The sequence below is a fragment of the Felis catus genome, chromosome C1 (assembly GCF_018350175.1).
Source record: "Felis catus isolate Fca126 chromosome C1, F.catus_Fca126_mat1.0, whole genome shotgun sequence".
NCBI lineage: Eukaryota > Metazoa > Chordata > Mammalia > Carnivora > Felidae > Felis > Felis catus.
This window is the reverse complement of record NC_058375.1, coordinates 203,364,340-203,392,198: the sequence shown is the minus strand read 5'-3', so window position 1 is coordinate 203,392,198 and position 27,859 is coordinate 203,364,340. Positions and strand designations below refer to the sequence as shown.

Sequence of the window (27,859 nt, the reverse complement as noted above, 5' to 3'; positions counted from 1 at the left end):
CCATCCCAGTACCGGCCCTCTTCTACCCCTCTCATCCCAGTCTCCCCAGTCCTTCCCACGCCCTGCAGTCCAAGTTGCCCCTGCCCATGGCATTGAGACCTCCTATCTCTGACGCAGATGTCTGTGGCCCTGAGCCTTATCTCCCACTCCTGCCAGGCATGTGGGGGAGGGGGCTGGTGAGAGTTCTCACCCGGAGTGACCTGACCTACACATACAACCTACAACCCTTTCCCCCATTCTCTCTCTCAAACACACACACACACACACACACACACACACACACACACACACAGCCACATCCCAGCACCCAGCACAGAGGTGACATCAGGTACAACAGGAGCCTGGGAGCTGGGGTCAGCCAGCTCCTAACAGTGTTACTCGTCGTCGGGGAGACAGAATGCGCCAGCCCCTCAGATCTTGGGGGAGGGGGGGCAGTGGCTTTCAACCAAGCAGCTGCCGGGCGGGTCATGGGGGGGAAGGGCTGAGGTCGGGGCTAGAACTGGGGCTAGGGCCGGGGGCAGGTGGTCCCGCCTGCTCTAAACTTAGCCTGGAGGAGCCAGTCTGGGCTCTTGTCCTCCAGCTGTGTCATCAGAGAATATTTTTGGGATTGGCAGCTGCAGGCGCCTCTGCCACTCAGGCCCAAGCCTGGCGGGCGGTTGGGGACCTGGCGGCTGGAGGTGGGAGGGAGGAGGGGAAAGAGGCCCAGGCTGTGGGAGGGGGCTGGGAAGAGAGGCTCTCCGGAGCAGGAAGCCAGGCCGCGGGCAGGGGAGGCTGCGGGGCCCCTCGCTGCAAAGGCAAACAGGAAGGACTGCCCCTCGAGCTCTCGACTCGGGGCCCGGGAATCTCCGCCGCCGCAGAGCCGCAGCTCCGGGCCGAGGGTAAGGAGGCGAGCCGGGAGCGGGCGGCCGGGGGAGAGCCCCGCGGGTCCCCGCCGCCCCCGGCCCCAGACGCGCCGCGCCTCGCCTCGCGGGCTCCCGCCGCCGCCCCCGGCCTCCGCGCGCCCGCCGCCCGCCCTTCCCCGCCCCCCCCCCCCCGCGCCGCTGCGGGCCGGCTGCCACGATGAAGGCGGGCTCGGGGGATCAGGGGAGCCCCCCGTGCTTCCTGCGCTTCCCGCGGCCCGTGCGGGTGGTAAGTGGCGCCGAGGCCGAGCTCAAGTGCGTGGTCCTGGGGGAGCCGCCGCCCATTGTCGTGTGGGAGAAGGGCGGCCAGCAGCTGGCGGCCTCCGAGCGCCTCAGCTTCCCGGTGGACGGCGCCGAGCACGGCCTGCTGCTGAGCGGCGCGCTGCCCACCGACGCGGGGGTCTACGTGTGCCGCGCCCGCAACGCGGCCGGAGAGGCCTACGCGGCGGCCGCCGTCACCGTGCTGGAGCCGCTGGCCCCTGAGCCCGAGCCCCAGCCCGCCGAGCGCCCGCTGCCTCCTCCCGGGGCCGGGGAGGGCGCCCCGGTGTTCCTGGCGGGGCCCCGGTCCCAGTGGGTGCTGCGGGGGGAGCAGGTGGTGCTGACGTGCCAGGTGGGGGGCCTCCCCGCGCCCGCGCTCTACTGGGAGAAGGACGGGATGGCCCTGGACGAAGTGTGGGACAGCGGCCACTTCGTGCTCGAGCCCGGCCGTGCCGAGGGCGGCCCCGGCGTGAGCCTAGCGCTGCGCATCCTGGCGGCGCGGCTGCCGGACTCCGGCGTCTACGTGTGCCACGCCCGCAACGCGCACGGCCACGCGCAGGCCGGCGCGCTGCTGCAGGTGCATCAGCCCCCCGAGAGCCCGCCCGAGGACCCCGATGAGGCTCCCAAGCCCGTGGTGGAGCCGCTCAAGTGCGCGCCCAAGACCTTCTGGGTGAACGAAGGCAAGCACGCCAAGTTCCGCTGCTACGTGATGGGCAAGCCCGAGCCCGAGATCGAATGGCACTGGGAGGGCCGCCCGCTGCTCTCCGACCGCCGCCGCCTCATGTACCGCGACCGCGACGGCGGCTTCGTGCTCAAGGTGCTCTACTGCCAGGCCAAGGACCGCGGGCTCTACGTGTGCGCAGCGCGCAACTCGGCGGGCCAGACTCTCAGCGCGGTGCAGCTGCATGTCAAAGGTACTGCGGCACCCCTGGGGCTGCCCGGGCCCTGGGGAGGGGCCTCCAGCGCTGCCCGGGAGCCGGTACGGGGAGGGGAGACGGACTAATAGCATGCCGTTTCCTGCCCGCCTCCCACCCCCCGGGGATTCGTATTTAGTAGGTCTCCAGGGTACCCAGGAACTTCTTAGCAAACTTCGTAAGTGCTTCTGAGGCAGAGGGTGGAAAACCAGCCTTTGATAAACCGCTTTAAGGAGTGATTGATGTACGAACCAAGAGGGAGCACTTCTAGTCCAGGGGATTTCAGCCTTTTTGTTTCACTCCCCTTCCCTCAATGGAAATCCCTTGTGGAGACTGATATAAGGAACATTTTATGGGTGTACATTTCCGGGTCCAGATTCATAACTATCCATGAGAACAAGGGTAAGAGGAGGCTGCGTTCACAACTGGGTCTAGTCTGTGAGTCATGGGGGGAAAGTCTGGCTGCAAGCGACACATTGAGAAACTCCTGATTCACACCAAAGGTAGACTAGAGGAAGGAAAAAAAAAATGCACTTTTATGAAACTGCTCTCCAGGTTTGAAAGAAGAAGAAGGTGAAGGAGAAGAGATTTCCATTTCAAAGTTGAGTCACCAGCAATATCTAATAACATTAGATACATTGCTCACAAACAGAAAACTCAGAGGAAAAAAACATCCCAAACTCCCACTGGAAGGTGAAGCTCTCCAGAATAGGAGTTCCCTGCAACTCCAGGGGTTATACCTTCACTAGCTATTCCTCAACTTGTCCCCTCGGAGGAAGAAAAGTGGGCACGTTTCCTGAGCCCTGCCTGGCGCGAGGGCAGCATGTGGCACCTGTGCTTCTGTGGTGAGGTCTGATGTGCACAAACTCGCAAAACTGCACTAACGCCATCAGGAAAGGAAAGCCCAGTGCGAAGGCAGAACTTCCCAGAGGCACAGGGCATACGCGCTTCTCCAGCGGCCTGATAACCCGCTGGCCATTTCCAACATCATGCTTTCTTTTTGTAAAATGCAGTTTTGACAACGACAATTTATTTTATTTGATTTTTTTAGTGTTTATTTTTGAGACAGACAGACAGACAGACAGAGTACGAGTGGGGAGGGGCAGAGAGGAGGGAGACACAATCTGAAGCAGGCTCCAGGCTCTGAGCTGTCAGCACAGAGCCCGATGTGGACCTTGAACTCAAGAACCGCGAGGTCATGACCTGAGCCGCAGTCGGATGCTTAACACACTGAGCCACCTGCCCCCCCTGAAAATGACTACTTTAAAATTTTTTTTTAAGTTTTATTTATTTCTTTATTTTGAGAGAGAGCGCATGCTCTCATGTGCCAGGAGGGGAGGAGGAAGAGAGACAATCCCAAGCAGGCTCCACACTGTCAGCACAGAGCCTGACCCGGGGCTCAAACTCACGAACCGTGAGACCATGACCCGAGCCAGATTCAAGAGTCAGACACTCAACCTGCCGAGCCACCCAGCCGCCCCTGTTTCTTTAAATTTTAATTGCACTTTTTAAAAATCATTTTATTTTTTTCATCATGATTATTGTGCCCCTTTAATCCCCATCCCCTATTCCCCCCCCCACCTCCCCTCTGCTAACCATCAGTTTGTTCCCTATAGTTAAGAGTCTGTTTCTTGATTTGTCTCCCTCTTTTTTTATTTTTTCTTTCACGCATTTGCTTTGTCTCTTAAATTTCACATATGAGTGAGGTCATATAGTATTTGTTTTTCTTTGACTGACTTATTTCACTCAGCATTATATGCTCTAGCTCTAGCCAGGTGAAAACGACTAAAGTTCTTTAAAAATGAAATTCAGCTCAGCCCCTTGCAGAATTTGTGTAGTGCCTCTGAGGGACCCCAGGGAACAGCTGGAAAATCACCGTTGTGGTCCAAACCCTTCCATCCCTTTCCCCGCTTGACGGTCAGAAAACTGAGGCCCAGGATCACTGAAATGGCCTTGCTCAGGGTGATGTGGCCGGAGCGTCAGGGTCAGATGAGAATCCAGGCCACCTGACGTCTCTCCTGTTGGGTTTTCTGTGATCCTGGAATACCTGCTGGCCTGGGAGGAAGATGGCAGGAGCTGACGCGGGTATAGGCAGTTGGTAATGCACGGAGCCCTTCCCCTGGTCTGGCCCTCTCCAGAGCCTTCTATCTCTCCCCTCCCCACAGAGCCCCGTCTGCGCTTCACCAGGCCCCTGCAGGATGTGGAGGGCCGGGAGCATGGCATTGCCGTGCTGGAGTGTAAAGTGCCCAACTCCCGCATTCCCACGGCCTGGTTCCGTGAGGACCAGCGGCTGCTGCCCTGCCGCAAGTACGAGCAGATCGAGGAGGGCGCCGTCCGGCGCCTCATCATCCACAGGCTGAAGGCAGACGACGACGGTGTCTACCTGTGCGAGATGCGGGGCCGGGTGCGCACGGTGGCCAATGTGACGGTCAAAGGTGGGCTGGCCAGTGGGAGGAGGCCGAGGCTGAGGCAGGCGGATGCCCAGGCCCCAGGCTGGGGGATTCCCGTCCTTTTCTCAGGGCCCATCCTGAAGCGGCTGCCCCGGAAGCTCGACGTCCTGGAGGGAGAGAATGCGGTGCTGCTGGTGGAGACACAGGAAGCTGGGGTCCAGGGGCGCTGGAGCCGCGATGGGGAGGACCTGCCGACCATCTGCCAGAGCAGCTGCGGCCACATGCATGCCCTGGTCCTTCCAGGGGTCACCCGAGAAGATGCCGGCGAGGTCACCTTTAGCCTGGGCAACTCCCGTACCACCACTCTGCTCAGAGTCAAATGTGAGGGCAGGAAAGCCCGTGGGCAGACTGACTCTTCGAGGGCCGGACAGGAGGGCCAGGGCAGGAGGGTGACCAGATGCCAGAGCCTGGGTTGGCAAAGCGGACTCAAGTTGGGAGGGCTGTGGGAGGCTGGAGCAGGGCTGGAATGCAAACCCTGCCTCTGTCTCAGGCGTCAAGCACAGCCCCCCGGGACCCCCGGTATTGGCAGAGATGTTCAAGGGCCATAAGAACACAGTCCTGCTGACCTGGAAGCCCCCCGAGCCGGCTCCTGAGACCCCCTTCATCTACCGGCTGGAGCGGCAGGAGGTGGGCTCGGAAGACTGGATCCAGTGCTTCAGCATCGAGAAAGCCGGAGCCGTGGAGGTCCCAGGGGACTGCGTGCCCTCCGAGGGCGACTACCGCTTCCGCGTCTGCACAGTCAGCGAGCACGGCCGCAGTCCCCACGTTGTGTTCCATGGGTCTGCTCACCTCGGTGAGTCAGTCCTTCCGGACCCAGCCTGTCCGCGGCCGTACCCCAGTCACACCTCCCCATCCTCTCTCCTCCCTTCCCCAGCCTTCGGTCCCCGTCGTGTTATATGCCTTCTGCCTGCCAACTCTTGTCCTCTGCCAGCCCTCTGGTTCTGATGGCGGCACTCTGTCCCCATCTCAGTGCCCACAGCCCGCCTGGTGGCAGGTCTGGAGGACGTACAGGTATACGACGGGGAAGATGCGGTCTTCTCCCTGGATCTTTCCACCATCATCCAGGGCACCTGGTTCCTTAACGGGGAAGAGCTCGAGAGTAATGAGCCAGAGGGCCAGGTGGAGCCTGGGGCCTTGCGATACCGGATAGAGCAGAAAGGCCCACAGCACAGACTCCTCCTGCAGGCTGTCAGGCACCAGCACAGCGGGGCACTCATTGGCTTCAGCTGCCCTGGTGTGCAGGACTCAGCCGCCCTCACCATCCAAGGTTGGTGCTGGTGGGGACCTGGGTGGATACAGAAGTCCTTGGTGGGTTCAGACGGAGGGCTCAGCGGTCCAGAAGGCCATTTTCCACCTACGTACAACGTACGTTATCTTCAGCATCGTAGCCAAATTCTCTTTGTGGCTTATAGAATTCCATCACATTTGCTATCTTAGAGGCATGGCCCCTGGGCCCTAGTCCCTGACTGCTTCCTGCCTTATCATGTAACTGATAACGTTATCAGAGCAACTTCTTGTGGTGTTAGGCACAATCCTAATCATTTTACGTGCATTAATTAACACGGTTCTCTCGACAGCCCTACAAGATAGATTCTTTGGTGAGTCCATTTTACACATGGAGACACTGAGTCACAGAGGGGTTAAGTGATTTGCCTAGAGTCACCGAGCTAATGAGTGGTAGTGCTGGGTTATGAAGCCAGGCAGTCTGGTGCCAGAATCACACTGTGCCACCTGTGGAAACCAGGAAGGAAGGGGATGAGGGGTCCCTGGGGAGGACGGTTCTTGGTGGGCATCTGAAAGTGCAGGGGACACGTGGCATTTGCCATCTCACCATTGCTGGAGTTTGTCCGGGCCAATCAAGGAATTCCTCGGTGACCGAGCACAGGGCCAGGCGGGTGGTCAGCTGCTGGCATCCTAGGAGGAGGGCAGAGTAAGAACCAATAACCAGAGTGGCATTTTCAAAATGCAGCCTGGGACCCCTGACATCAGAACTGCCTGGAGGGCTGGTTGATAATGCAGATCCCCTGGCCCTTGCATGCCTGTGTGGGGCCTAAGAGGTTGCATTTTCAGTAGACTCCCTAGGAATTCTGTACGCTCAAACATTGCCCTTGAGAATTGGCGTGTGAGCCTAGCGATTTTCTTTTTAATTCCAACAAACGCGTTGAGCCAGCGGTTGTCTGGCCTGATGTACTCCGGCCTGCACCAGCGAGGGCTGTTGATCCCAGGTGGAGCATGACAAGGGTGCTGCCTGTGCCCACACTTCTCCCCACACAGAGAGCCCGGTGCACATCCTGAGCCCCCAGGACAAGGAGTCGTTGACCTTCACGACCTCGGAGCGGGTGGTGCTGACCTGTGAGCTCTCCCGGGTGGACTTCCCAGCGCGCTGGTACAAGGACGGGCAGGAGGTAGAGGAGGGCGAGTCGCTGGTGGTGAAGATAGATGGGCGCAAACACCGCCTGATCCTGCCGGCCGCCGAGGTCCGAGACAGCGGCGAGTTTGAGTGCAGAACAGAAGGCGTCTCAGCCTTCTTCAGTGTCACCGTCCGAGGTCAGCAACTATGGTGGTCTGGGCTCCTGCAGCTGAGGCTGATTCCCAGGGGCCATGCAGGCCCTGCCCCCTGGTCTGCCTGCTTGGGGGTCCCTTCCAGGGAGAGCCAAGGGGGCCAGCAGACACGTTTTCAAATTACTCTGTACTTGCTTCCTAATCCTCCCGTGCACCAACACCCTCCAGCATACTTGCCCTCCACATACCCCTGGCTAGGTAATGAGGGTGGGGAAACGAAATTCAATTAAGGGAAGGAGAGGCACGTGCTAACATTTGCTGGGTCCCTGCCATGAACCCAACATAATACCAAATGTTTCAAATACATAGGGTTTCACGTAATCTTCACATCTGGATGAGAAGCAGTAGATCTCTACAACACAGATGAAGAAACAGGCTCAGAGAGGTTATGTGATTTGCCCATTATCACACAGCCAGCAAACACCATAGCTGGGTTCACACCCAGGTCTGTGGTTATCCTACTATCTCAGGTAGCCACGGTCAAAGGGAAGCTTTAAGTGCAGGGGTCCAGTGGTTCTCAGGCCATGTTCTGGCTGCTTCAGAACCACCTGGGAAGCTTGTTATAAATGCATACGCCCAGGCCCCCCAGCTCTCCAGCTCCAGACTATCCAGGGTAGAGCCTGGGGATCACTCCGGGAAGGCAGCTTGGGAACCACTGATTCACCTCATCTTCTCGCTTCGAGTGGACATCCTGTCTCAACCCCACTGCCAGGAGGCCCTCTAACTGCTGTACATGCACCCAGTGACAGGGAACTCACTACCTGTAGCGAGCAGCTGTCTCACTGTGGCACCTAAGTCATTCCCCCTTCCTGCCCATCCTAGGGCCAGTGCTCCAGGGGATCCCTTGTAAAAACAGCAGCAAGCGTGGCCCATGATAATGACCTCCTCTCAGCCTAGGCAAAGGCTGTCATCTGTGCCTCCCCCTCCCCCATGTCCCTGCCCAGCCACCCCCACGTCCCGTGGGGACGCCCAGAACACAAAGGTGCCACATGGTTTGCGTTGCCTCACCTGCCATGCCCTCAGTACCCCACGTCATTGCTCCAGACCACCCTGCACAGCACGGCCTTAACCCTCCTAGTGTCCCCTGGGGAGGAAACTGTCTCCTGTGAGTCTCCTGTCTGCGTGACCTCGTTTTGTCTGCTTCCCACCAGACCCCCCGGTGCATATCCTGGACCCCCAGGAGCACGTGTTTGTGCACGCCATAACCTCTGAGTGTGTCATGCTGGCCTGTGAGGTGGACCGAGAGGATGCACCCGTGCGCTGGTACAAGGATGGGCAGGAGGTGGAGGAGAGTGACTTTGTGGTGCTGGAGAAGGAGGGGCCCCACCACCGGCTGGTGCTGCCTGCCGCCCAGCCCCCCGACGGGGGCGAGTTTCAGTGCGTCGCTGGAGATGAGCGTGCCTACTTCACCGTCACCATCACAGGTGGGGGGACAGGCAGGTCCGTGTGGCACCGCCTAGCAGCTGTCACACGATCCCCTCCGGGCCACTCTTCCCCAGGCCCTCTTCCCTCCCCGCAAGCTGATTGCGTGCCCCTCCTCGGTCTGCATCCTACGATTCGGTCACCCACCAAAACTACGTTGTCCTAAACGCAGGCCAGGGCTCCACGAGTCACAGGGCACCTCTGCCCCTTTCCGTTCTCTGGCAAAGGAGAACCTCTAGGAATGGCAGAGCTTTCCTGCGGGGCAGGGTTTAGGGCAGGTAAGCCCCCACCCTAGAGGGGTCAGAAGACCTCAAAAGTCTATGGGAGACCCTGGCTCCATCTGGGCACCTAACCCACCTCTCCCCAGCCCCATCTTACATACGGTCCCTGCCCCAACCCAGAGAGCGTAGACCATTTCTACAGCCAAGGCTGACACCGTGGTCCCGATGGGGCCACCGTGCCTGTGACGTGCTTTGGTGACTGTGGTTGTGTCTCCAGATGGGGGTGGCTGTCCCAGCAGCTAGGAGACCTAATCCAAAGGCAGATTCTCTTCTTTTTTTTTCTTTTTCTTTTTTTTTTTTTTGTTGTGATGAGCGCTGGGCGTTCTATGTAAGTGGGAAGGTGGGAAGGCTCTCTTCGTCAACACGTGGCCCACTTGCAGGAGGAGGGAACAGGCGTGGCTCAGGGAGGGCAGCCGGGCACCTCGGTCCCAGCTATGACTGTCCCTGTCCCGCAGATGTCTCCTCGTGGATCGTGTACCCCAGTGGCAAGGTGTATGTGGCGGCCGTGCGCTTGGAGCGTGTGGTGCTGACCTGTGAGCTGTGCCGGCCGTGGGCCGAGGTGCGCTGGACCAAGGACGGTGAAGAGGTGGTGGAGAGCCCCGCACTGCTCTTGCAGAAGGAGGACACCGTCCGCCGCCTCGTGTTGCCTGCCGTCCAGCTGGAGGACTCCGGCGAGTACTTGTGTGAAATCGATGACGAGTCGGCCTCCTTCACCGTCACTGTCACAGGTGTGGGTTCACCCCAGCCGCCCGGGGTCACCAGAGGACAGTCCTGAGCCCTCGGGGGAGCTGGCCACCTACCCCCTAGTCGGCACACTGGGGAGGAGGGAGGTGGGGCTGCGGGTGCATGTACCGAGGCTCCCTGCCCGGAAGACCCCAGGGCCCCTATTCCAGGAAGCAGGCTCCTCCCCAGCACCAGGGCCAGGAAGAGCTGTGCTCCCCTGGCTCATTTACTGGGTGCCTCCCACGTGCCACCAGACCCCGGGCCGGGTGCTGCAGGTAACTGGTGTGTGAGACATGCACCATCTCTGCTCTCAGAGCTGCAGTCTAGCTGGGGAGGCAGCTGTTAACCAGGGGTCGCAAACGGGCAGTCCGTAGGGCCCCATGCAGCCCACAGATGTGTTTTGTTTGGCCTGCAGAGTCTTACCAAAGTCAGGACAGTTCAAATAACAATCCGGAATTATGCGTCCTCTTGAAAAAGCCGAAGACCCGGCGGCTCTGGTCCCGATTCCCCCCATGGCGACGAACAGCTGGTGCTGAGTAGCAGCTGCCCCCATAATATGGGGCCCACATTCCTCTGCCCTTCCCCCTCTGCCATTCCTCTTTGCCTCTCCCCAGACCCCTTCCGCCATTCACCTGACCACCTACCTGGCCCCTGTGGGCATTTGAGTTTGCGACCCCTGTGTTAAACCAATAAATGCACAAATAAATGCACAGTTGACACGTCGTGACAAGTGATGTGAAGGAGCAGAGGGCTGGAGAGAGAACAGGAGAGTCAGAGAGGGCTGCGGAGAAAGCCGCCACGCCCCTGGGCTGGACTCTGGACACCCGGTGGCAAGCAGACAGACACGCTCACTTCCCTCCGGGAGCACACGGCCTGGGAGGAAAGGCAGACACTTTAGAGGGTCTCAGAAGGTGGACTGTCCAGTGTTGTGACAGGGGTACAGAGGGAGCTCAAGGCTGGGGGGCTGCTAACCTTGCCGGCAGGCAGGGAGTGCCTTCAAGGCAGATACTTGGGGGCAGGGGCCGAGGTAGCTGAGTGGGGTCAGGTTTGGGCCGAAGGTAGATGGGGGAATGTTCAAAGCTGGAAGAGCACAAGACGACTGTGAAAGTCACGGTGGTTCGGTGCTGGAAAGCGTGGGGCCGCAGGCCTCAGCGCCAGACCTGGTGTGGATGTGCAGCTCGGGTGGGGGGTGGGGTGGCGCTCGCAGGGCCTGACAGCTCGGTGGCACAGAAGAACCGCACTGGCTGCACTGGCACTGTCTTGTCGCCCTGTCCTCCGCTCTGCCCCAGCAGTGATGCCTCGATCCAGGCTGAGCTGCCTGGGTGCCCCCACCCCCAACCCACGAGAGTGCAGCCTGGAACACCCAAGCCACAAAGCCAAAGAGGCCTCTCTCTGCATGTTTTGTCCTGTAGTGACCCCTTCAAGCTCTTCAGCCCCACGCCCTGGCCAGACACAATGGCAGACACACATTTCAGCTCACACCTGGCCTCCCCACAAAACACCAGATTGCTCACCGGGAAGTTCACACAAGCGGCCCGGAAGTTCACACAGAGCCAGCCCGGCTTTGGGCCAGGGATAAACAAGTCTGATGCCAAGCTGAGGTCCCGCAGCTGTGCGGACACCCCAATCCTGTATGGCACCTTGTCCTCACCCCACTGCTCCCTTCACCTCCTTGGCTCCCCAGGCAGCCGCACCTTGCAATCTACCAGCCTTGCTGGACCCCTGAGAACCAGCCTGCGTCCCTTGGACTCTTAGAACAAGCCCTGTTAGGGAGGTGGGTTGTGGAGGCAGAGGACTTGTGTGCTGGTGAGCACGTCTGCCCATGCGCACCTCTGCAAAAAAGTGTTTCCGGGAAGCGAGCAGTTCCTGAGCTTAGCCACAAGGGGGCCGCATGGTAAAGGGGCTCTAAAATGTCTTGGAAGCTAGAAGATTCTGGGAGATGTTCAGGGCGCATGGGAGCATGGGCAGGCTCGGACTCAGTGCACCAGTCACCTCCAGTGTTGACATAGGAGGTCCTTTCCTGTGGAGGAATGACCCCTTTGGAGCAGTTGGAGATGAACTCCCAGAATCAGCGTTTAGCATCCCTGGGGAACTCAGACAGGTGCTGGCAACTCTTAGACACAGATGCAAAAATCATTACTGAGTTCACAAGCTTTGGCTTTCGATCCCAGCACTGCTCACAGAGTCTGAGCCTCCCTTTAACAGATGGTGGCTCTTCCTCCAGCCCTCGAGTACGTGGACCCAGCTGTGACCTTAAAGAGATTGGTTAAATCACTCTTTGCCTCGATTTCTTCATCTGGAAAACAGGGATAAAATGATACCTACCCTTAGGATTGCTGTGAGAGTTCAATGTGTAAAGTGCTTAGGACTGTTCCTGGAACCTTAGGAAATCATACAGAAGTATTCGCTGTTACGGATCTACGATCTCTTGTTCACAATTCTGAAATCCAAAAAACCTCTCCAAACCAAAAGTCTTTTCTAAGTTTGGTCTTCAGAGCCATTTCAGTAAAACCTGTGAAACTATTTCTGCTCTTTAAGTATCTTGTTTAGAGTGAGTATATGTATATGTCACACTGCCGAAATGTTAGTGTGGTTGGTTGCGGCGGGGGATGGGGCACGGGGGGGGCGGTGCTCCAGTGGGGGCTAAGAGAGGCAGGTATGTGATATATAATAAATGCACCTTTTTTTCCGGGGATCTGAAGCATTCTGGATTCACATCTCTGGCCCCAGGGTTTTCGGAGGGTAGATCGTGGACCTGTTATTCCTTGTTATTATTATCCTTATCACTCTTGTTGTTGCGAGCGACAGGAACTCCGTGTTGCCAGGGCGGCTGGCGATTGAGTTTGTGACAGCCTGTGATTGCCCCACTCTGCAGAGCCCCCAGTGCGCATCATATACCCCCGAGATGAGGTGACCTTGATCGCCGTGAGCTTGGAGTGTGTGGTGCTGATGTGTGAGCTGTCTCGGGAGGACGCCCCTGTGCGCTGGTACAAGGATGGGCTGGAGGTGGAGGAGAGCGAGGCCCTGGTGCTGGAGAGCGACGGGCCACGCCGCCGCCTGGTTCTGCCTGCGGCCCAGCCCGAGCAGGGGGGCGAGTTCGTGTGTGACGCCGGAGATGACTCAGCCTTCTTCACTGTCACCATCACAGGTGGGCAGTCTCTGGGCACCGTGGGGAGCTAGAGAGGCAGGAGGCCGAGGGACAGACACCCAACCTTCTCACTTCCTGCTTCTTAGGGGCCCCCCACCTGCCCCACACAGCCTGCCCCTCCCCCAGACTCCTCATTCTCAGCCATCAGAGAGCCCTGGCTTGCCCAGATCAGGCCATGACAGTGACTAGAGAGAGCCCAGCAGTTAGGAGCATTCATTCATTCATCAAATATTCATTGAGCAACTACTATGTGCTCGGCACGGTTCTGGATGCTGAGGGATAGACTAGCAAGCCAATAAGAGAACACCTCCAGTCTTTGTGGAGCTCGAGTTCTAGTGAGGATACACAGACAACCAGTAGGCGATGATAAGTACATCAGAAGCAAAGTGGGGAAAGGGGATATGGAGTGGGGGCGTGGTAGGGTGGGGCGTGCATTGGGGTCACATCGGTCTGTGTCTACCTCTGTCTATTCATGGGCCCTCAGACAAATCACTTTCCTCTAAAGAGGCTTCGAGTCCTCATCTGTAAAGTGAAACCAACATCGGTGCCGTCCTCGGGAGTGTCAGGAGTAGCTGTGAAAAGAGCTGCCGTGTGCTTAGCACAGCACCGGGCACACAGTAGGTGCCCCCAGATGGAAGCCACACAAGTCCCAAGAACTGCTCTGGAAAGAGAGAGTGCTGAGAAGCCAGTGTGAGTGGGTGGGAGCCTGCTGGCTGAGCCTGAGCACCTTTCCCTCTGTCTGTCCACCAGCCCCACCAGAGAGGATCGTGCACCCGGCAGCTCGCTCCCTGGACCTGCAGTTCAGGGCTCCAGGGCGCGTGGAGCTGCGCTGCGAGGTGGCCCCTGCCGGGTCCCAGGTGCGCTGGTACAAAGATGGGCTGGAGGTGGAAGCATCGGACACACTGCAGCTGGGAGCCGAGGGGCCCGCTCGCACCCTGACCCTGCCCCACGCCCAGCCCGAGGACGCCGGGGAGTATGTGTGCGAGACTCGTGATGAAGCTGTCACCTTCAATGTCAGCCTGGCCGGTGGGTGCTTCCTGCCAGCCCGGGTGCGGGAGGGGGCAGTCAGCCGGAGCTGACATGTTCCTCTCTCTGTCCAGAGCCCCCAGTCCAGTTCCTTGCTCCAGAGGCAGCCCCTGCCCCACTCTGTGTGGCCCCTGGGGAGCCGGTGATGCTGAGCTGCGAACTGTCCCGGGCTAGTGCCCTGGTCTTCTGGACTCACAATGGGAAGCCGGTGCAGGAGGGCGAGGGCCTGGAGCTCCATGCTGAGGGCCCCCGCCGCATCCTCTGTATCCGGGCCGCAGACGTGGCCCACGCAGGCCTCTACACCTGCCAGTCCGGGACAGCCCCGGGGGCCCCCAGCCTCAGCTTCACTGTCCAAGTGGCTGGTGAGTATGGCCTGGGCAGAAAGCCTGAGAGCGTTGCACCCCCAAGCCCGTATGAGTTTCCCCGCCTCTCTAGCATGCCTTGTCCATCCCTCACTCACCTCTCTCAGTATCTTGCCCTCCCCACAGCCCTCGGGCCTCTCCCCATCCAGTGACCCCCAGCTCTGACCCCACAGAGCCCCCCGTGCGGGTGGTGGCCCCCGAGGCAGCCCAGACAAGGGTTCGCAGCACCCCAGGCGGGGACCTAGAGCTGGTGGTGCGCCTCTCCGGGCCCGGGGGCCCTGTGCGCTGGTACAAGGACGGGGAGCGACTGTCGAGCCAGGGGCGGGTGCAGCTGGAGCAGGCCGGGGCAAGGCAGGTGCTGCGGGTGCGGGGGGCACGGAGCTGGGACGCTGGGGAGTACCTGTGCGACACGCCCCAGGACAGCCGCATCTTCCTCGTCCGCGTGGAAGGTAACAGTGCACCCCTCACTCCCTGTGGACCCTGTCACCCCAAAGACCACACCCCTGCACCCTTCTGGGACTCCTTCATCCCCCGACCCCCTCCTTGCTGCCTCGGGCTCTAACCAGTGCATGCACAACTAGTACTTGGATGAGGCTTGGGGAACCCTCTGTATAGGAGGAGCCATAACCCAGTGGTTAAAAGCAGGGGCTTTGGGGTCAACCCACCCAGGTTCCAATCTGGGTTCCACTTGTCAGTAGTGCGAGACTCTGGCAAGTGGCTCCACCTCTCTGGGCCCCGGCTCTGAAGGGCGGGGCAGGGGGTGGTGCTTGTCTTGTAGGGCTGTTGTGACCGTTAAATGAGATAAACAGGGTCCGTGGTAAATTACCTAATAGGGAGTCAGAGAAGTAGGGAGCCAGGCTGGGATTGAAAGGAGGTAGCTAGGAGCGGCAGGGAGCTGGCATCTTGTCCTCTGAGACACCCCCCGTGGTCCTCAGCAACGATCTTTCAGATAACTGAGAGATGAGGACCTGCACCCAGGAGAGGATGGAAAGGAGGGAGAGGGAAAGACACAGCCCACCTCACTGCCTGACCCCATCCCCCCAGAACCACCACTGGCAAAGCTGGTCTCAGAGCTGACGCCACTCACCGTCCACGAGGGTGACGACGCCACATTCCGGTGTGAAGTCTCGCCGCCAGATGCCGATGTCACCTGGCTCCGCAACGGGGCCGTTGTCACTCCGGGGCCCCAGTTAGAGATGGCCCAGAATGGTTCCAGCCGCACGCTGACGGTGCGACGCTGTCAGCTGGAGGATGCGGGGACCGTGACTGCCCGAGCAGGGGGCACAGCCACAAGTGCCCGGCTCCACGTTCGAGGTTTGGTCCTGATGGGGATGCAGTGGTCTTGTCTCCTGGGCCTGTTCTCTCAGCCCTGGCCCTGGCAGCCTTGCGCCTCTGCCCAGGGACCGGCCGGTGAGCAGGGGGTCATCAGCCTCCAGGCCCCACCAGGCTCCATGACCCCCTCCCCCTTCCTCCCCAGAAACGGAGCTGCTGTTCCTGCGGCGGCTGCAGGATGTGCGGGCAGAGGAAGGCCAGGACGTGTGCCTCGAAGTAGAGACAGGTCGAGTGGGCGCAGCAGGTGCCGTGCGCTGGGTGCGAGGTGGGGAGCCCTTGCCCCATGACTCGCGCGTGTCCACGGCCCAGGACGGCCACGTCTACCGCCTCTTCATCCACGGCGTCGTCCTGGCTGACCAGGGCACCTACGGCTGTGAGAGCCACCACGATCGCACCCTGGCCAGGCTCAGCGTGAGGCGTGAGTGCCCTGTCTTCTCCTAACCCATCACACTGCCCCGTGGCGCAGCCTTTCCTGGCTGCCCCAGGGCCCCTCAGACCCCCCACCAAAGTGCCCCTCGCCACTGAGGCAAGTCAGCCCTGGCTGGCCTCCAGAAGTGTGACCTGAAGCAGCCTGCCCAAAGCAAAACTTTTCATTTTCTAGTGTTTTCTATTTACCCTAGAAGTCCGTGTGGATTTTGCATTCCATTTCACGTGTCCCAGTTGGCTTTGCTGTAAACGTAAATATTATACTCCAGAAACACGTGCCGTGTTTATCCCTCAGTCACCTGCCCCAGGGTCCACGGGCCCATTTGGCAAATAGCAACTCCCCCATCTGCCCCAAGCCAGAGCTTTCTATTAACTGCGAGACCTCATGCAAGTTACTTACTCTCTCTGAGCCAAGTTTTCTCAAGAATGGGGCTGATCCGTACTTCAAGGGTCTTCAGGAACAATAGCTGAGATGACATGAAAAATGCCCACACAGAGCTTGGTAAACGGTTGCTGTTGCTGATATGTAGTCTCTTCTAATTTATTTCATTCATTTAATCGCAATAAACCCATGTCTCAATGCTGTTCACCTTGTACGGTTGGAGAAACTAAAGCCCAGAGAGGTCGAGCAGTTTGCCAAAGGTCACACAGCACACAAACCATGTGGCAGAGCTAGGGCCTAATCCCAGCTTGTCTGACTCCGATTCCTGTGCTCCTCCCAGTGTCACAGCACCCCTCACCCAGACTCCTTGACCCTCTAGCCACAACTCGTCTCCTTCACGTGTGCCCTCTCCTAAGCCCCTCCCCACCCCACCCCGTTGGCCTCCTGTGCTCCTTTCTCCCTGACCCTGGTTCTGGGCTTCCTTCCACAGGGGCTCAGATTGGGTGTTAGGGGTGGTACAGGTGGGGCCAAGAGCTGTGTGAACCCTCCAAACCCCTGCCCAGAGCTGGAGCCCTCATCCTCCCTCTCTCCCCATCTCCCCCCACCAGCGAGGCAGCTAAGGGTGCTGCGGCCTCTGGAGGATGTGACCGTCACTGAGGGGGGCAGTGCCACCTTCCAGCTGGAGCTGTCCCAGGAGGGTGTGACCGGGGAGTGGGCCCGAGGTGGAGTCCGGCTGCAGCCGGGGCCCAAGTGCCACATGCATGCAGAGAGCCACAGTCACCGTCTGGTGCTCAGCGGCCTGGGCCTGGCTGACTCGGGCTGCATCACCTTCACGGCGGATTCCCTGCGCTGCGCGGCCAGACTCACTGTGAGAGGTGTGGATTCTGGGCCCGCCGCTTGCCTGCTGACTGCCCTGAGTGTGGTTCCACCGATCCCCCTCCCTGTGTGGCCCCCTGCACTGACCCTGCCTGTCGGAGTGTGCCTCCCCTGACTCTTTGGCCTTGGGTGGCCCCCGAGACCACCCTGCTTGAGTGTGGCTCCTCTGGCCGATCTGATCCAGCGTGACTCCACTGACCTTCTGGTCCCTGTGAACCACTGACCATGCCACTGTGAGTGTGCCTGTGCCGGTGTGGTCCCTCTTGTCTGCTGCCTGACCAGGGCCCCACTGACCACCCTGAGTGTGGCCCCACTGACCACACCTGCCTGCCATGGCCCCTGCTGCCTGCCTGCGTGTGCCCTTCTGACCACTCAAGTCCCAGTGACCCACTAACTGCCTAAGGATGACTCTACTAGCAACTCTGGTTCAGGGATGCCCATTTTTTCTATGCCCCATATTCCCCACTGACAACACGTGCTCTGGAGTTCCCCCCATTGCTCCTCTGAACACATCATGTCTCCCACTGGCCAGTATCACCTGTCCATTCCAGTGAAGTGTGGTCCCCACTGACCATGCCCGCCTATAGGTGACTCCACTGGCGTCCCTGCTTTGGTTCCCGCCCCCATGCCCCTCTAATTCCAGCATGTCCCCCACTGGCCAACTTAAAGTGTGATACCCCCAGCTGGCCACTCCTGTCCCATTGACCCCTGTGGCCCTGTTGTGTCCTCCACTGCCTAGCATCCCACTTGGACCACTTGTGTCCCGGCACATCCCCCTCTGACGAGTGGCCTCCACCCACCACCTTCCCCGAATGTGTCCACCACTGACCCCTGTGCCCAAGTGTGTCTTCCTTCTCCCCCTCCCAGAGGCCCCAGTGACCATTGTGAGGGGGCCGCAGGACCTAGAGGTGACCGAGGGAGACACAGCTACATTGGAGTGCGAGCTTTCCCAGGCCTTGGCTGATGTCACCTGGGAGAAGGTCAGAACCCATCCCACCTTGACGTCATAAGGACATAATGATAATGGCCCAAATGGAAACAACTAATACTCCCTGAACAGATGTGTCTGGCACTGTGCTCAGATTTACTTTACATTAAACCCTCTAATCCTTACAACAGCCCTATAGAGTAGGTTTTGCTATCTCCGTGTTATCCCTAAGGAGCCTGAAGCTCAGTGGGGTGACATCGCCCAGCGGCAGACAAAAGGGGTAGAGCCATATTTGAATCCAGATTTGCCTTATTCTAGAATCCATGCTCACGTCCAGAGTGATCGGTACACGACTTTTGGCTTCCAGTGCCCACGGCGCCCCTTTTCAGTCCTAACATCCCCAAGGATGACACCTTCCCAGTGAGGCTCCTGGGGAGGCCCCAAAGGCTCAGGACAGCCAGATCCCAGCCTGGGGGGACAGAGAGGCATAAATGCTCCTCGAAACCTCTGGACTTCAACAGACGGCGCCGCCCTCTCCCAAGGCCGAGGCTGCCTGTGTCCAACCGAATTCTCCCCGACCCTCTGCAAATCTCGCCCCTAGGACGGGCGCCCGCTCACCCCCAGCCCTCGGCTCAGGCTCCAGGCCCTCGGCACGCGACGCCTTCTCCAGCTGCGGCGCTGCGGCCCCTTGGACGCCGGGACCTACAGCTGTGCAGTGGGGACGGCTCGCGCCGGGCCCGTCCGCCTGGCAGTGCGCGGTGGGTACCGGGCGCTGCCCGGACTGGGCAATGCTGCGGGCGCGGGGACTGCGGACCCGACTAGCCCCGGACAGACTCCGGTGCCTCCCGGGAGTAGGGCGGAGTGTGGGCGTGAGCGGGCACCGCCCCCTCAGCCCCGCCCCCCCACCTCACGCCCCCGGCTCCGCCCCAGAGCGCACGGTGTCAGTGCTCTCCGAGCTCCGGGCGGTGCGCGCCCGCGAAGGCGACGGCGCCACGTTCGAGTGCACCGTGTCGGAGGTGGAGACCACCGGGAGCTGGGAGCTCGGAGGCCGGCCGCTGAGACCCGGAGGCCGCGTCCGCATCCGACAGGAAGGTCTGGCGGACTTTCTTCCTATTCTGGCCCCCTGCTGCCCCGCCCCCGGCTCAGGCAAACCCCGCCCTACTAGGATAAGCCCCGCCTCTGGCTCGAGTGAGCCCCGCCCCACAGCCCAAGGAACCTTCTCCCGGTATTTCCCCGGTCCCCAGCTCTGAGCCACCGGTCCTGGACCACTCCTCTTTCCCCTCAGTCCCGCCCCCAGCGCACTTTGGCCGCGTCCAAACCGACCCGGGGACCTACTCCGGCCCACCTTCATCCCCGAACCCTCCCCTTGGCTGCTCCGGCCTCGCTAGCGCCTCTCTCACCCCCAGGGAGGAAACATGTTCTGGTGCTGAGCGAGCTGCGCCCGGAGGACGCCGGTGAGGTCCGCTTCCAGGCGGGACCCGCCCAGTCCGTGGCTCAGCTGGAGGTGGAGGGTAAGCAACTGGGGAGGGACGGTTGGGAGAGGGCATCATCTCCCCTCGGGACTGGCAGGCTGGCGGCTGGTCCTGGGAACACTGCCTTCCCACCTCCCTTCCTCGAGGGACTCTTCTGGGGCGGGTCACAGAGGGCAGTGCGTTTCCTGGGGAGGAGGAGACTTTGGGTTAAGGGTACAGAGGATCGGGCTGGTGCCTTAGATATCTAAGAGAAGTGGAGGCTGCAGGGAGGGGGAAGATGCGTCTCTCCTCCTGGGGGCCCTGCGTGTCCCTATTAACTTAAGCCCTCGTCCTCACCCCCAGCACTGCCTCTCCAGATGTGCCGCCGCCCCCCTCGAGAGAAGACGGTTCTGGTCGGCCGCAGGGCGGTGCTGGAGGTGACTGTGTCCCGCTCGGGGGGCCACGTGTGCTGGTTGCGGGAGGGGGTCGAGCTGTGCCCGGGAGACAAGTATGAGCTGCGCAGCCACGGCCCCACCCACAGCCTGGTCATCCATGACGTGAGACCTGAGGACCAGGGCACCTACTGCTGCCAGGCCGGCCAGGACAGCGCCCACACACGGTTGCTGGTAGAGGGTGAGTGGAGCTGACTGGGCAGAGGTCAGAGGGGCAGGCTGGCTGGCCAGACAGGAGGGGTCGCCTGGGAGCTGGTGGGCTGAGACACGCCTACCAGAGGTTTTCCAGGACTTGGGATGGCCAACTGGTTCTGGGGTGTGTGGAGGTGGGGAGTGGGGGAGGGGCTGAGGGCTGAGCAGAGGAGGGAGCCCTGTGTTCTCTACTGGAACCGTCTGGTTCAGGTCAGCCGTTTCCACCTTTCTATGCCCTTTCCTGTCCAGGCTTCTCACTCTCTCCTGCCTCTGGACTGTGTCTGTCTCTCTTGAATGCCCCATTTGGACCCTAATTCCTCTCCTTCCTACCTACTAGCCCCTGATCTGTGCCTACCTGTCCCTCATCCCCCTCCTGCTCTCTGCCCAGCTGGCTTCTGCCCATCTCAGCCAGCTCCACATCGGGCTGAGAGGAGGGCTCCTCTGGTCCCATTTCCTTCCTCTTCCACAGAGATGCCCCCTCCACCTGAATTCCCGCATTTCCTACCCCTAACTGGGGGCTGACTCCCATTTTCCTGCTCTCATAGACATCCCTGACAGAGGTCCAGAAAGGGTGGGGCAGAGGGTGAGGAGCCAGCTCTTCCTGGGCGGGTGCCCAGGCTCTGCCAGGGGAGAGGACGGTGGTACCCACTCTCTCCCCAGCCCCACGCCGAGTCATTCCTCTGCAGGTAGCTAGGAGGACCGAACCAGGCCAGGCAGGTGCCCTCGGACAGCTTGGAAGGCGTGTGCCCGTACCCTGGGCAGGGGTGGGGAGGCAAGGGAACCACAGGTGTTGGGGACAATAAAGTGGTACAGTCCTTTTCCCTGGCTCTCTGTGTGATGTAGGAGGGCAGAACTTGCCTGGAGCCTCTGTGTAGTAAGTGACACAGGACACCAAGGGCTGCGGGGCTTCCCATTTGGCCCGTGAAAGTGCCAGCCGCTGAAGACCACCACCACTCCTGGCAGAAGCCACACAGTTTGGCACATTTATAAAATATGTAAAACAGGGTGGGGCGAGGGGAGACAGAAGCATGAGGTGTCCAGGGTGGCATGACAGACACCAGACATGCACCGTGCATTTAAGCCCCCTCCCCCAGCCCCTTTCCCTAACCCAGCCCAGAGCAGCACCCTCCACCCCCCTCCCCTGCCACTGCCCTCAGGCTGGTGGCTTTGTAGAAGACGGGGGACCAGGGCTAGGGGTGCTGCCATTTGCCCCGGGGACAAGGACAAGAAGCCTTAGATGAGTCTGGTTGGGAGGTGGAGCAGTGGGGGAGGAAGGCAGACATCCTCCACTTAGACATGCAGGAGAGTGGCCTGTGGGACCCCAGCAGTGGGGGTGGAGGCAGGGCCAACCTTGGAGAAGCCCCACCAATCAGAAATCTAAGGCAAGGGTCCCAGTGTCCCCTCAAGCCCACGCCTCCATACACACATATACACACACACACAGGCGGCACACTCACAACCCTGAGCACACCCCAATGGGGCTTACACCCCGCATCCCTCAAGAGCCCCTCTGGAGCTCGGGAGGAGGCTTTCCCCTTAGGCCAGGCCCAGCCTGAGACAGGTTCTCTCTTCCAGTAGCCGGGCCAGCCCTCTTCAGGGTGGGGAGAGGGACAGCCAGAGGCCACAGGGCCAGGCAGGCTGGGTAGCGGCCCAGCAGACCTCCCCAAGCTGGCAGAGCTGGTGACCGCAGAGTCTAGGTGGGCAGGAGCAGCAGTACTGCTATACCCGCACGGGGGGCCCTGAGCAGGCCGTCAGTGGCCCCCGAGACCCATACTCATAGTCCGCGTCTGTGGGCGAGGCCATGAAGGAGCTCAGCGAGCTCCCCGTCTGCCGGTCCCGGAAGCTCTGGATGTAGCTCTGTGGGAAAGTAAACACGGGTGTAAGCGTGGAAATCCTGCCCCGGAAGCCACCTCCAGCGACATCCTCTCCTTGCACGCCACAGCCTCAGACTCACCCCAGAGTGCCACAGGCCCAGGGCCTCACCACACCCATAGTCCATAGCCCGAGACCCTACCCATACTATACCTCATTAAAATTCCTACTCAGGACACCTTTCCCCCAGTCCTAGAGCTGGACCCGTCAGTCTCCTTGTGCAGGGGTTACAATAGTCAGACAAATGCTAGCCCTTCTAGATCGAGATCGGCCTCTGGGGAAGGCCAAGTTCCGTTGGACGGAGTCTACAGTACTCCCTTCTCCCCCCATTCAGGCTGGAGGGGCCCAGGTTGCTCACCGGGGAGAGGACATCTCCATTGAAGCGTTTGATGGGCACGGGCCTGCGCCGATAGGCGGGGTCAGGAGGCCCGGGTCTTGGAGGAGCCCGGGGGCCTCTGGGGGGCGCTCGAGGGGGTCTCTTCTTCCTCCGCTTCTCCTTGCGCTCTTCCTGCTGCCGAATCCGCATCAGCTGCACGCGTCGCCGCTGCCGGCTGATGACCACTGTGCAGGGGTGGGCAGAGAAGGGTCTCACAGGCTCACACGCCTCGTGTCCTCCAAGCCTCCCTGATCCTTCCTACCTCAGGGCTCCAGGCGTCCAGATTCCCTTTGTCCATAACCTCCTGCTCCCCCTTCCTTTCCCCATCTCCCACGCCCCAAATGGGACTTCCTGCAGTTGTTCTTTTCTTCCAAAGGTCATATGGAAGATTCCTAGACTTCTAAGTACTCCCTCTCCAGCTATTATCCCTTTCCCAATCCTGAGCCCCAGGTGACTCACCTAAACCAGCCGTCATCATCTCTCAGTTGGACAACTACAGCCTCCTTCTCACTGGTTGGGCCTTCCATGCTTGCCCCCCCCCCCCCCCCCACAATGTTTCTTACACTTAGCAATCGGAATGAGCATCCCAAACGCTAAATGAGATTCTATCCACCCCCTGCTTTAAACCTGCAATAGCATCACATTGCCCTCCTGGTAAAATCCAGAGTCCTGGTAAAATCACGGCCCACAGGGCCCGCACAGTCGGTACGCCTCACCCACCACACTACAGCCCACTTCCTCAACAAGCCAAGATCTTTCTTTCTGGGGACCTGCCCTTGCTGTTCCCTCTTTTTCTAGCTCTTTGCACGTGGCCTCTTATCCTTGAGCACTCTACTCAAATGTCACCTCTTCCTAGCGGCCTTCCTTGACCCCTGTATCCGTAACAGCCTCTGTAGGTCACTTGTTTACATTGCCCTGCATATTTCTTTCGTATCACTCCGGAGCTGGAATTATCTAGTTTGTATGCATTCTGTTGTCTGTCTGCCTCCACCTGAATGCAACCCCATGAGCGCAGGGTCCTTTTCTGTTGGATCCCCTGTGCCTGAAACGGGCTTGCCACAGAGCCACTGCCCCATACCTTGTTGCAGAATGAATAGTGGGGCTGAGGTCCTGTCTTCCCAGACCCTGAGCCAGTCAGCTCTCTAACCCTATTGAGGCCTTTGGCTACTAGTGTGTACTGCTCCTTCCCCCGTGCCCCATTTGCTCAGTCCTCCCACCCGTCCTTGGCCACTCATTTCTCTCTCACCCACCCTGGCCTGGACCCTCTCACCTTCCGTGTGGGAGTCCCCCTCGGCCGTCACCCGCCACTGCACCAGAACGCCCATCAGGCTGAGCAGGGGCCAAAGTGCCAGCAGGGCCCAGCTCCGCCAGCAGAGGGGGGGTACTGGGGCGGCACGCAGTCGCTCCACCGCGTAGCGCCCCAGCAGCAGCAGCTCAGCAAAGTAGTCAGCGGCGGTGGCGATGAGCGCAGCACCTGTCACGGCGGTGGCCAGGGTGGTGAGTGGTCGCGGCCAACGCAGTGTGAGCAGGGCGCAGAGTAGGCCGCCCCCCAGCAGCAGCCCCAGTGGGCCCCACACAGAGCCTGGCTGGTAGTAGGGAGCGGAGCCCAGCAGGGCGGCAGCAGCGAGCAGCAGACCCAACAGCAGCCCCACCAGGAAGAGGCCCACACTGCGCACCAGCATGGCCACCAGCCCGCAGAGCAGCCCGATGCCCAGTGCGATGCCCGCACTTGCCCCGGCACTCAGCTGTGTCTCCAGCACCCGCTCTCGGTAGCACAGCAGGAAGATGACCACCGAGCCAAACAGCAACCCAGTGAGGAAGAGTACTGCCTTGAAGCAGCGGTAACCTGGAGGGGAACAAGGGCTAGTGAGGGGCCAAAATGAGGTCACCAGGCTCCAGAAAGGGGATCAGAGGGGTTATGGACATGAGAATCACAGAGGAACCAGGAGCAGGTCACAAAGGTCAGAATCTTGGGGGCCACTGGAGTTCTGAGGGCATCAGTGATGGGACCATTGGGGTCCAAGGAGGTCAGAGAGATAGGTCATTGGGACTCACTGGGAAAGCAGAGAGATAAGAGTTACTGAGATGAGTGTTGGGTCCTTGAGGGTCAGATAAACCATTGGAGTCAAGAGTGAATCAGTGATAGGGTCATTAGGGTCTTTGGAATCATAGGGGTGAGAGAGAGAGGTCATTTGGGGTCACAGGCGATCAGCAATAGAATCACTGGGGCCTTAGGAGGGATTGTTCAGAGATACGAGGTATTTAGGAGTCAGAAAGAACTTGAGAGATGAGGGTCACACAGGTTCAGAAAGATAATGTCTTTAAGGGGTAACAGGGCTTCAGAGATACAACATTAGTAGAAAATTACAAAGAGAATGGAAAAGCAGGGTCATTGGGGAGGGGTTCCAGAAGATGAGGTCATTGCAAGCAGGGGAATTAACAGACATGGAATCGTTGAGAGTGTTAAAGGGTTTCTGAGAGAGGGTAATATTGAAGCCAGAGAAATGGGAGATCATGAGGGTAGGCAGACAATGGCATCATAGGGACCAAAGTGTCAGGAGTAACAGAGGGAGACAGAGGGATGGAAGGTAATGAGATAACTGGAGGCGGCTGGGGGTCACTAGGGTCATAGAGTGTTCAAGAGGATTATAAGGGGAACCGGTGGTCATGGAGTTTCAGAGAAATGGAAGTTATACCCATTAAGGGTAACTGGAAGAGTGAGGGACCTGTAGATACTGAGCAGTTGGGAAGATGGAAGTCAGAGATGGAGGTCAAGGGGTCAGGGTACGCCAAAGAGAAAGTTCATAAAGAGATTCAGGAGGTGCCTGGGTGGCTCAGTCAGTTAAGCATCCGACTCTTGATTTTGGCTCAGGTTGTGATCTTGAGATCGTGAAATTGAGCCCCATGTTGGGCTCTGTGCTGAGCATGGAGCCTGCGTGGGATCCTCTCTCTCCCTCTGCACCTCTTCCCTGCTCTTGTGCATATTTTCTCTCTCTCTGTCTCTGTCTCTGTCTCTCTCTCTCAAAAATAAATTTAAAAAAGAGGAGATTCAGTTTTAGGAATGAGGGAAGCATCAGAATCCAAGAGGTTCTGGGGTCAGATAGAGGAGTAGGTCATACACAAGGGCTCAGAGTCCAAGAGCCTGGGAATGAGGGCATCCAAGGTGGGTAAAGTGGCAGAGAAGCCCAGGGGAGAGAATGTCAGGCTGCTTGAGCAACTGCAGAGAGAGTGGGTATGGGTAGTGGAGAGCATGAGGTGACAGACTCCTTAGAGACCCAGAATGTGTCCTAAACCCTTAGAAGGGCACTTCCTCTTGCTCATTCTGCAGTTGTTCAGCTTAGAGTTTGGGGGTGGAAGAGGAGGGACCATCTGGCTCCCATCCTTACCTACTACACAGCCATTCTAGGGGGAGGTATAAGTGCTGCAGAACACTAGTCTCATGGCACCTCTGCCCAGCCTGGAACCCAGATCTCCATGCTTCCTTTGTACTTCTTCCAATTGCCTATAATGATCCTCCTAGAGGCTTCCCTTGGGCCCCCAGCCCGTGGAGCTCACGCCCCTCTCTGAAATTCTGTAACTCTTGCAGTAGTCACTTATTCCACTAGCCCATCTGGTACCTTTGTGCAAATTAGAAAAAGTCATGTCTTCCTCTAGGTAAAGCAGCCTTGTGCCAAGGCCTAGAGTTTGGCAAATGGACCATGGGCTGGATTTCAGCTCCCGGTTGCCTATTCAATTGAACTTCCTTGTGCAGTACCCATCCTAAACAACTGTTTATAGCAGGCCTGGTTACTATAGCTATCTCCATGTATGTGACTACCATCTAGCCCACTCTAACATGTATTACAGGTGTGAATGTTCCAGAAGTCTCTCCCCTATCAGACAATATGCCATGTGGTAAGGGACCATGTTCAACCACCCTGCTAAATGCTTTTCTGTGCCTACCTAGCACAGTGACCCAAACCCATCTTCACCATAATAGCTATTATTTATTGAGCATCTACTATTTTCCCAACAACCCTCTATGAGACAATTATCATCGTTCGCACAGTTTAGATGGGAAAACTGAGGCTCAGACAGGTTAATGCGCCGAGGTATCACAATTAGTAATGTGCAGAGCCAGTTTCAAATTCAAGCATGCTGAATTTAAAAGCCTGTGTTTTTTAGGACCTAGAGTCTAGATGATCCATGAACATGTGTGGGATGAAAGAAAGAGAAAAGAAAGATAGTTATTCATGGTGGTGGTGGTGATGGTGGTAGTGGTGATGATGTTCTAGAGAAGATTTGAGGCGCCTAAAAAATAATTTGGGAGACAGTGGGGAGCCCAGGTGAAGGATGAGGTAGGGGTCTCACCGAAGAAGCAGTAGACGACTCCGAACAGACAGCACATGATGCAGACGAGGGCCGGCAGTGCCTGGTACCTGCGCTCCAGGGGCTGCTCACAGGGTGCACCCCAGAAGGCATCATCTGGCTCGGGGGGCAGCAGCTGGAACCGCAGTGTCGCCACAGTGCCTGGCATAGTGCTGGGAATGGAAGGGAGTCAACCTCCCAGGTCAGCCTGACAAAGAGTAAGTTGGGGTCAAGGAGGAGTGCTGGGTCTCCACCAGGATGGGGGCAAGAATGGGAATGGGAGAACTAGGCAAGGACACCAGTGGACAAAGGAGTGATGCCCAGCTCTGGAAGCATCTCTGAAGTGGAGCAAAAGACAAAGGGAAACAAAAGTGCCTGGCTAAAGGAAGCTGAGATGTAGAAGTTAAAAGGGACCCTGGTTGGGGGAAGAGGAGGACAGTGTGCTGCCCATAAGAAAGAGGCAGCCAGGAGACTCCTCTGTGGGCGGCCAAATCTGGGATTGTCCAAGATCTACCTGGGCAGGAGGCGACCTGAGCTTCTGAGCGAAAGAGGCTGTGCAGGGGCCGGAGGGTCCGGGGTTGCAGAGCGCCAGAGGCCCCAGCTGACTGGGGTCCGGGAAAAGTCCGTCGAGCCGGGAAGGGGGCTGCTGGGCCGGAGGGACCGTTCTCTGTGCGGCGGCGTCGCTGCTCCGCCTCCAACACCGGCTGGCACTCCAGTGCCGCGGAGTCTGGGGACTCAGGCTGGGTCTGGGGAAGGGAAAGGAGCAGGAGCAGGGGCTTGGGCTGCCCCAGAGCCGCGGCCCCATGCCCTGAGCCCGCCCGCGGCCTTTGGTGCTGATGGACAGCTCCGGCCTCTGCTCCTGACGTCACTCAGGGCGCACCATCCAGGCAGGGGCGGGCTGCTTCTGACGTCACCAGGGACGCACCAACCACGCCGGGGGAGGCAGGGGACTCCGCCTCCGGCGTTTCCCTCACCGGCACTGAGGAGGGGGCACTTCCGGGGGTCCTTCCCCTTTAACCTCCCCCTTCTCCTCCGTCTCCGGTAGCTGGAGCCCGAGACCCCACCCCGGGGGCGGGGACCTCGCAGTGACACGTCGGACAGCGGCGGCCGTGGTCGAGGCTCCTGCGCGGAGCGCTGGGACCCTGCGCCGGACGGAGGAGGATCGGAGCGCCGCGCAGGG

General features: G+C 59.3%; 2 protein-coding genes across 8 annotated transcripts; one reads left to right on the top strand and one right to left on the bottom strand.

Moving 5' to 3' along the window:
• The first annotated feature begins 220 nt into the window (after positions 1-220).
• On the top strand, positions 221-27,859 carry OBSL1 (obscurin like cytoskeletal adaptor 1). 6 transcript variants are annotated; one of them, XM_023259708.2, is made up of 21 exons: positions 221-2,071; positions 4,237-4,506; positions 4,591-4,842; positions 5,012-5,314; positions 5,492-5,788; positions 6,796-7,068; positions 8,235-8,507; positions 9,242-9,514; positions 12,385-12,657; positions 13,408-13,683; positions 13,758-14,045; positions 14,219-14,494; positions 15,090-15,359; positions 15,523-15,795; positions 16,794-17,060; positions 17,929-18,041; positions 18,591-18,747; positions 18,920-19,081; positions 19,396-19,500; positions 19,804-20,073; positions 20,775-20,903. In XM_023259708.2, exons 1-21 carry the CDS (start codon positions 1,060-1,062, stop codon positions 20,885-20,887), a joined length of 5,796 nt encoding a protein of 1,931 aa, XP_023115476.2. In that variant the 5' UTR covers positions 221-1,059; the 3' UTR covers positions 20,888-20,903. The 6 variants fall into 6 exon arrangements, with proteins under 6 accessions (XP_023115476.2, XP_023115477.2, XP_044890456.1 ...); XM_023259709.2 differs by lacking the exon at positions 20,775-20,903 and adding an exon at positions 27,725-27,859 and having other exon boundaries at positions 223-2,071; XM_023259710.2 differs by having other exon boundaries at positions 224-2,071; positions 20,771-20,903.
• On the bottom strand, positions 21,230-27,510 carry TMEM198 (transmembrane protein 198). Of its 2 annotated transcripts, none has more exons than XM_003991183.6 (5): positions 27,194-27,510; positions 26,683-26,887; positions 23,603-24,178; positions 22,315-22,517; positions 21,230-21,941 (listed from the first exon to the last, which is right to left on the bottom strand). In XM_003991183.6, exons 2-5 carry the CDS (start codon positions 26,846-26,848, stop codon positions 21,804-21,806), a joined length of 1,083 nt encoding a protein of 360 aa, XP_003991232.1. In that variant the 5' UTR covers positions 26,849-26,887; positions 27,194-27,510; the 3' UTR covers positions 21,230-21,803. The 2 variants fall into 2 exon arrangements, with proteins under 2 accessions (XP_003991232.1, XP_019694281.1); XM_019838722.3 differs by having other exon boundaries at positions 26,683-26,852.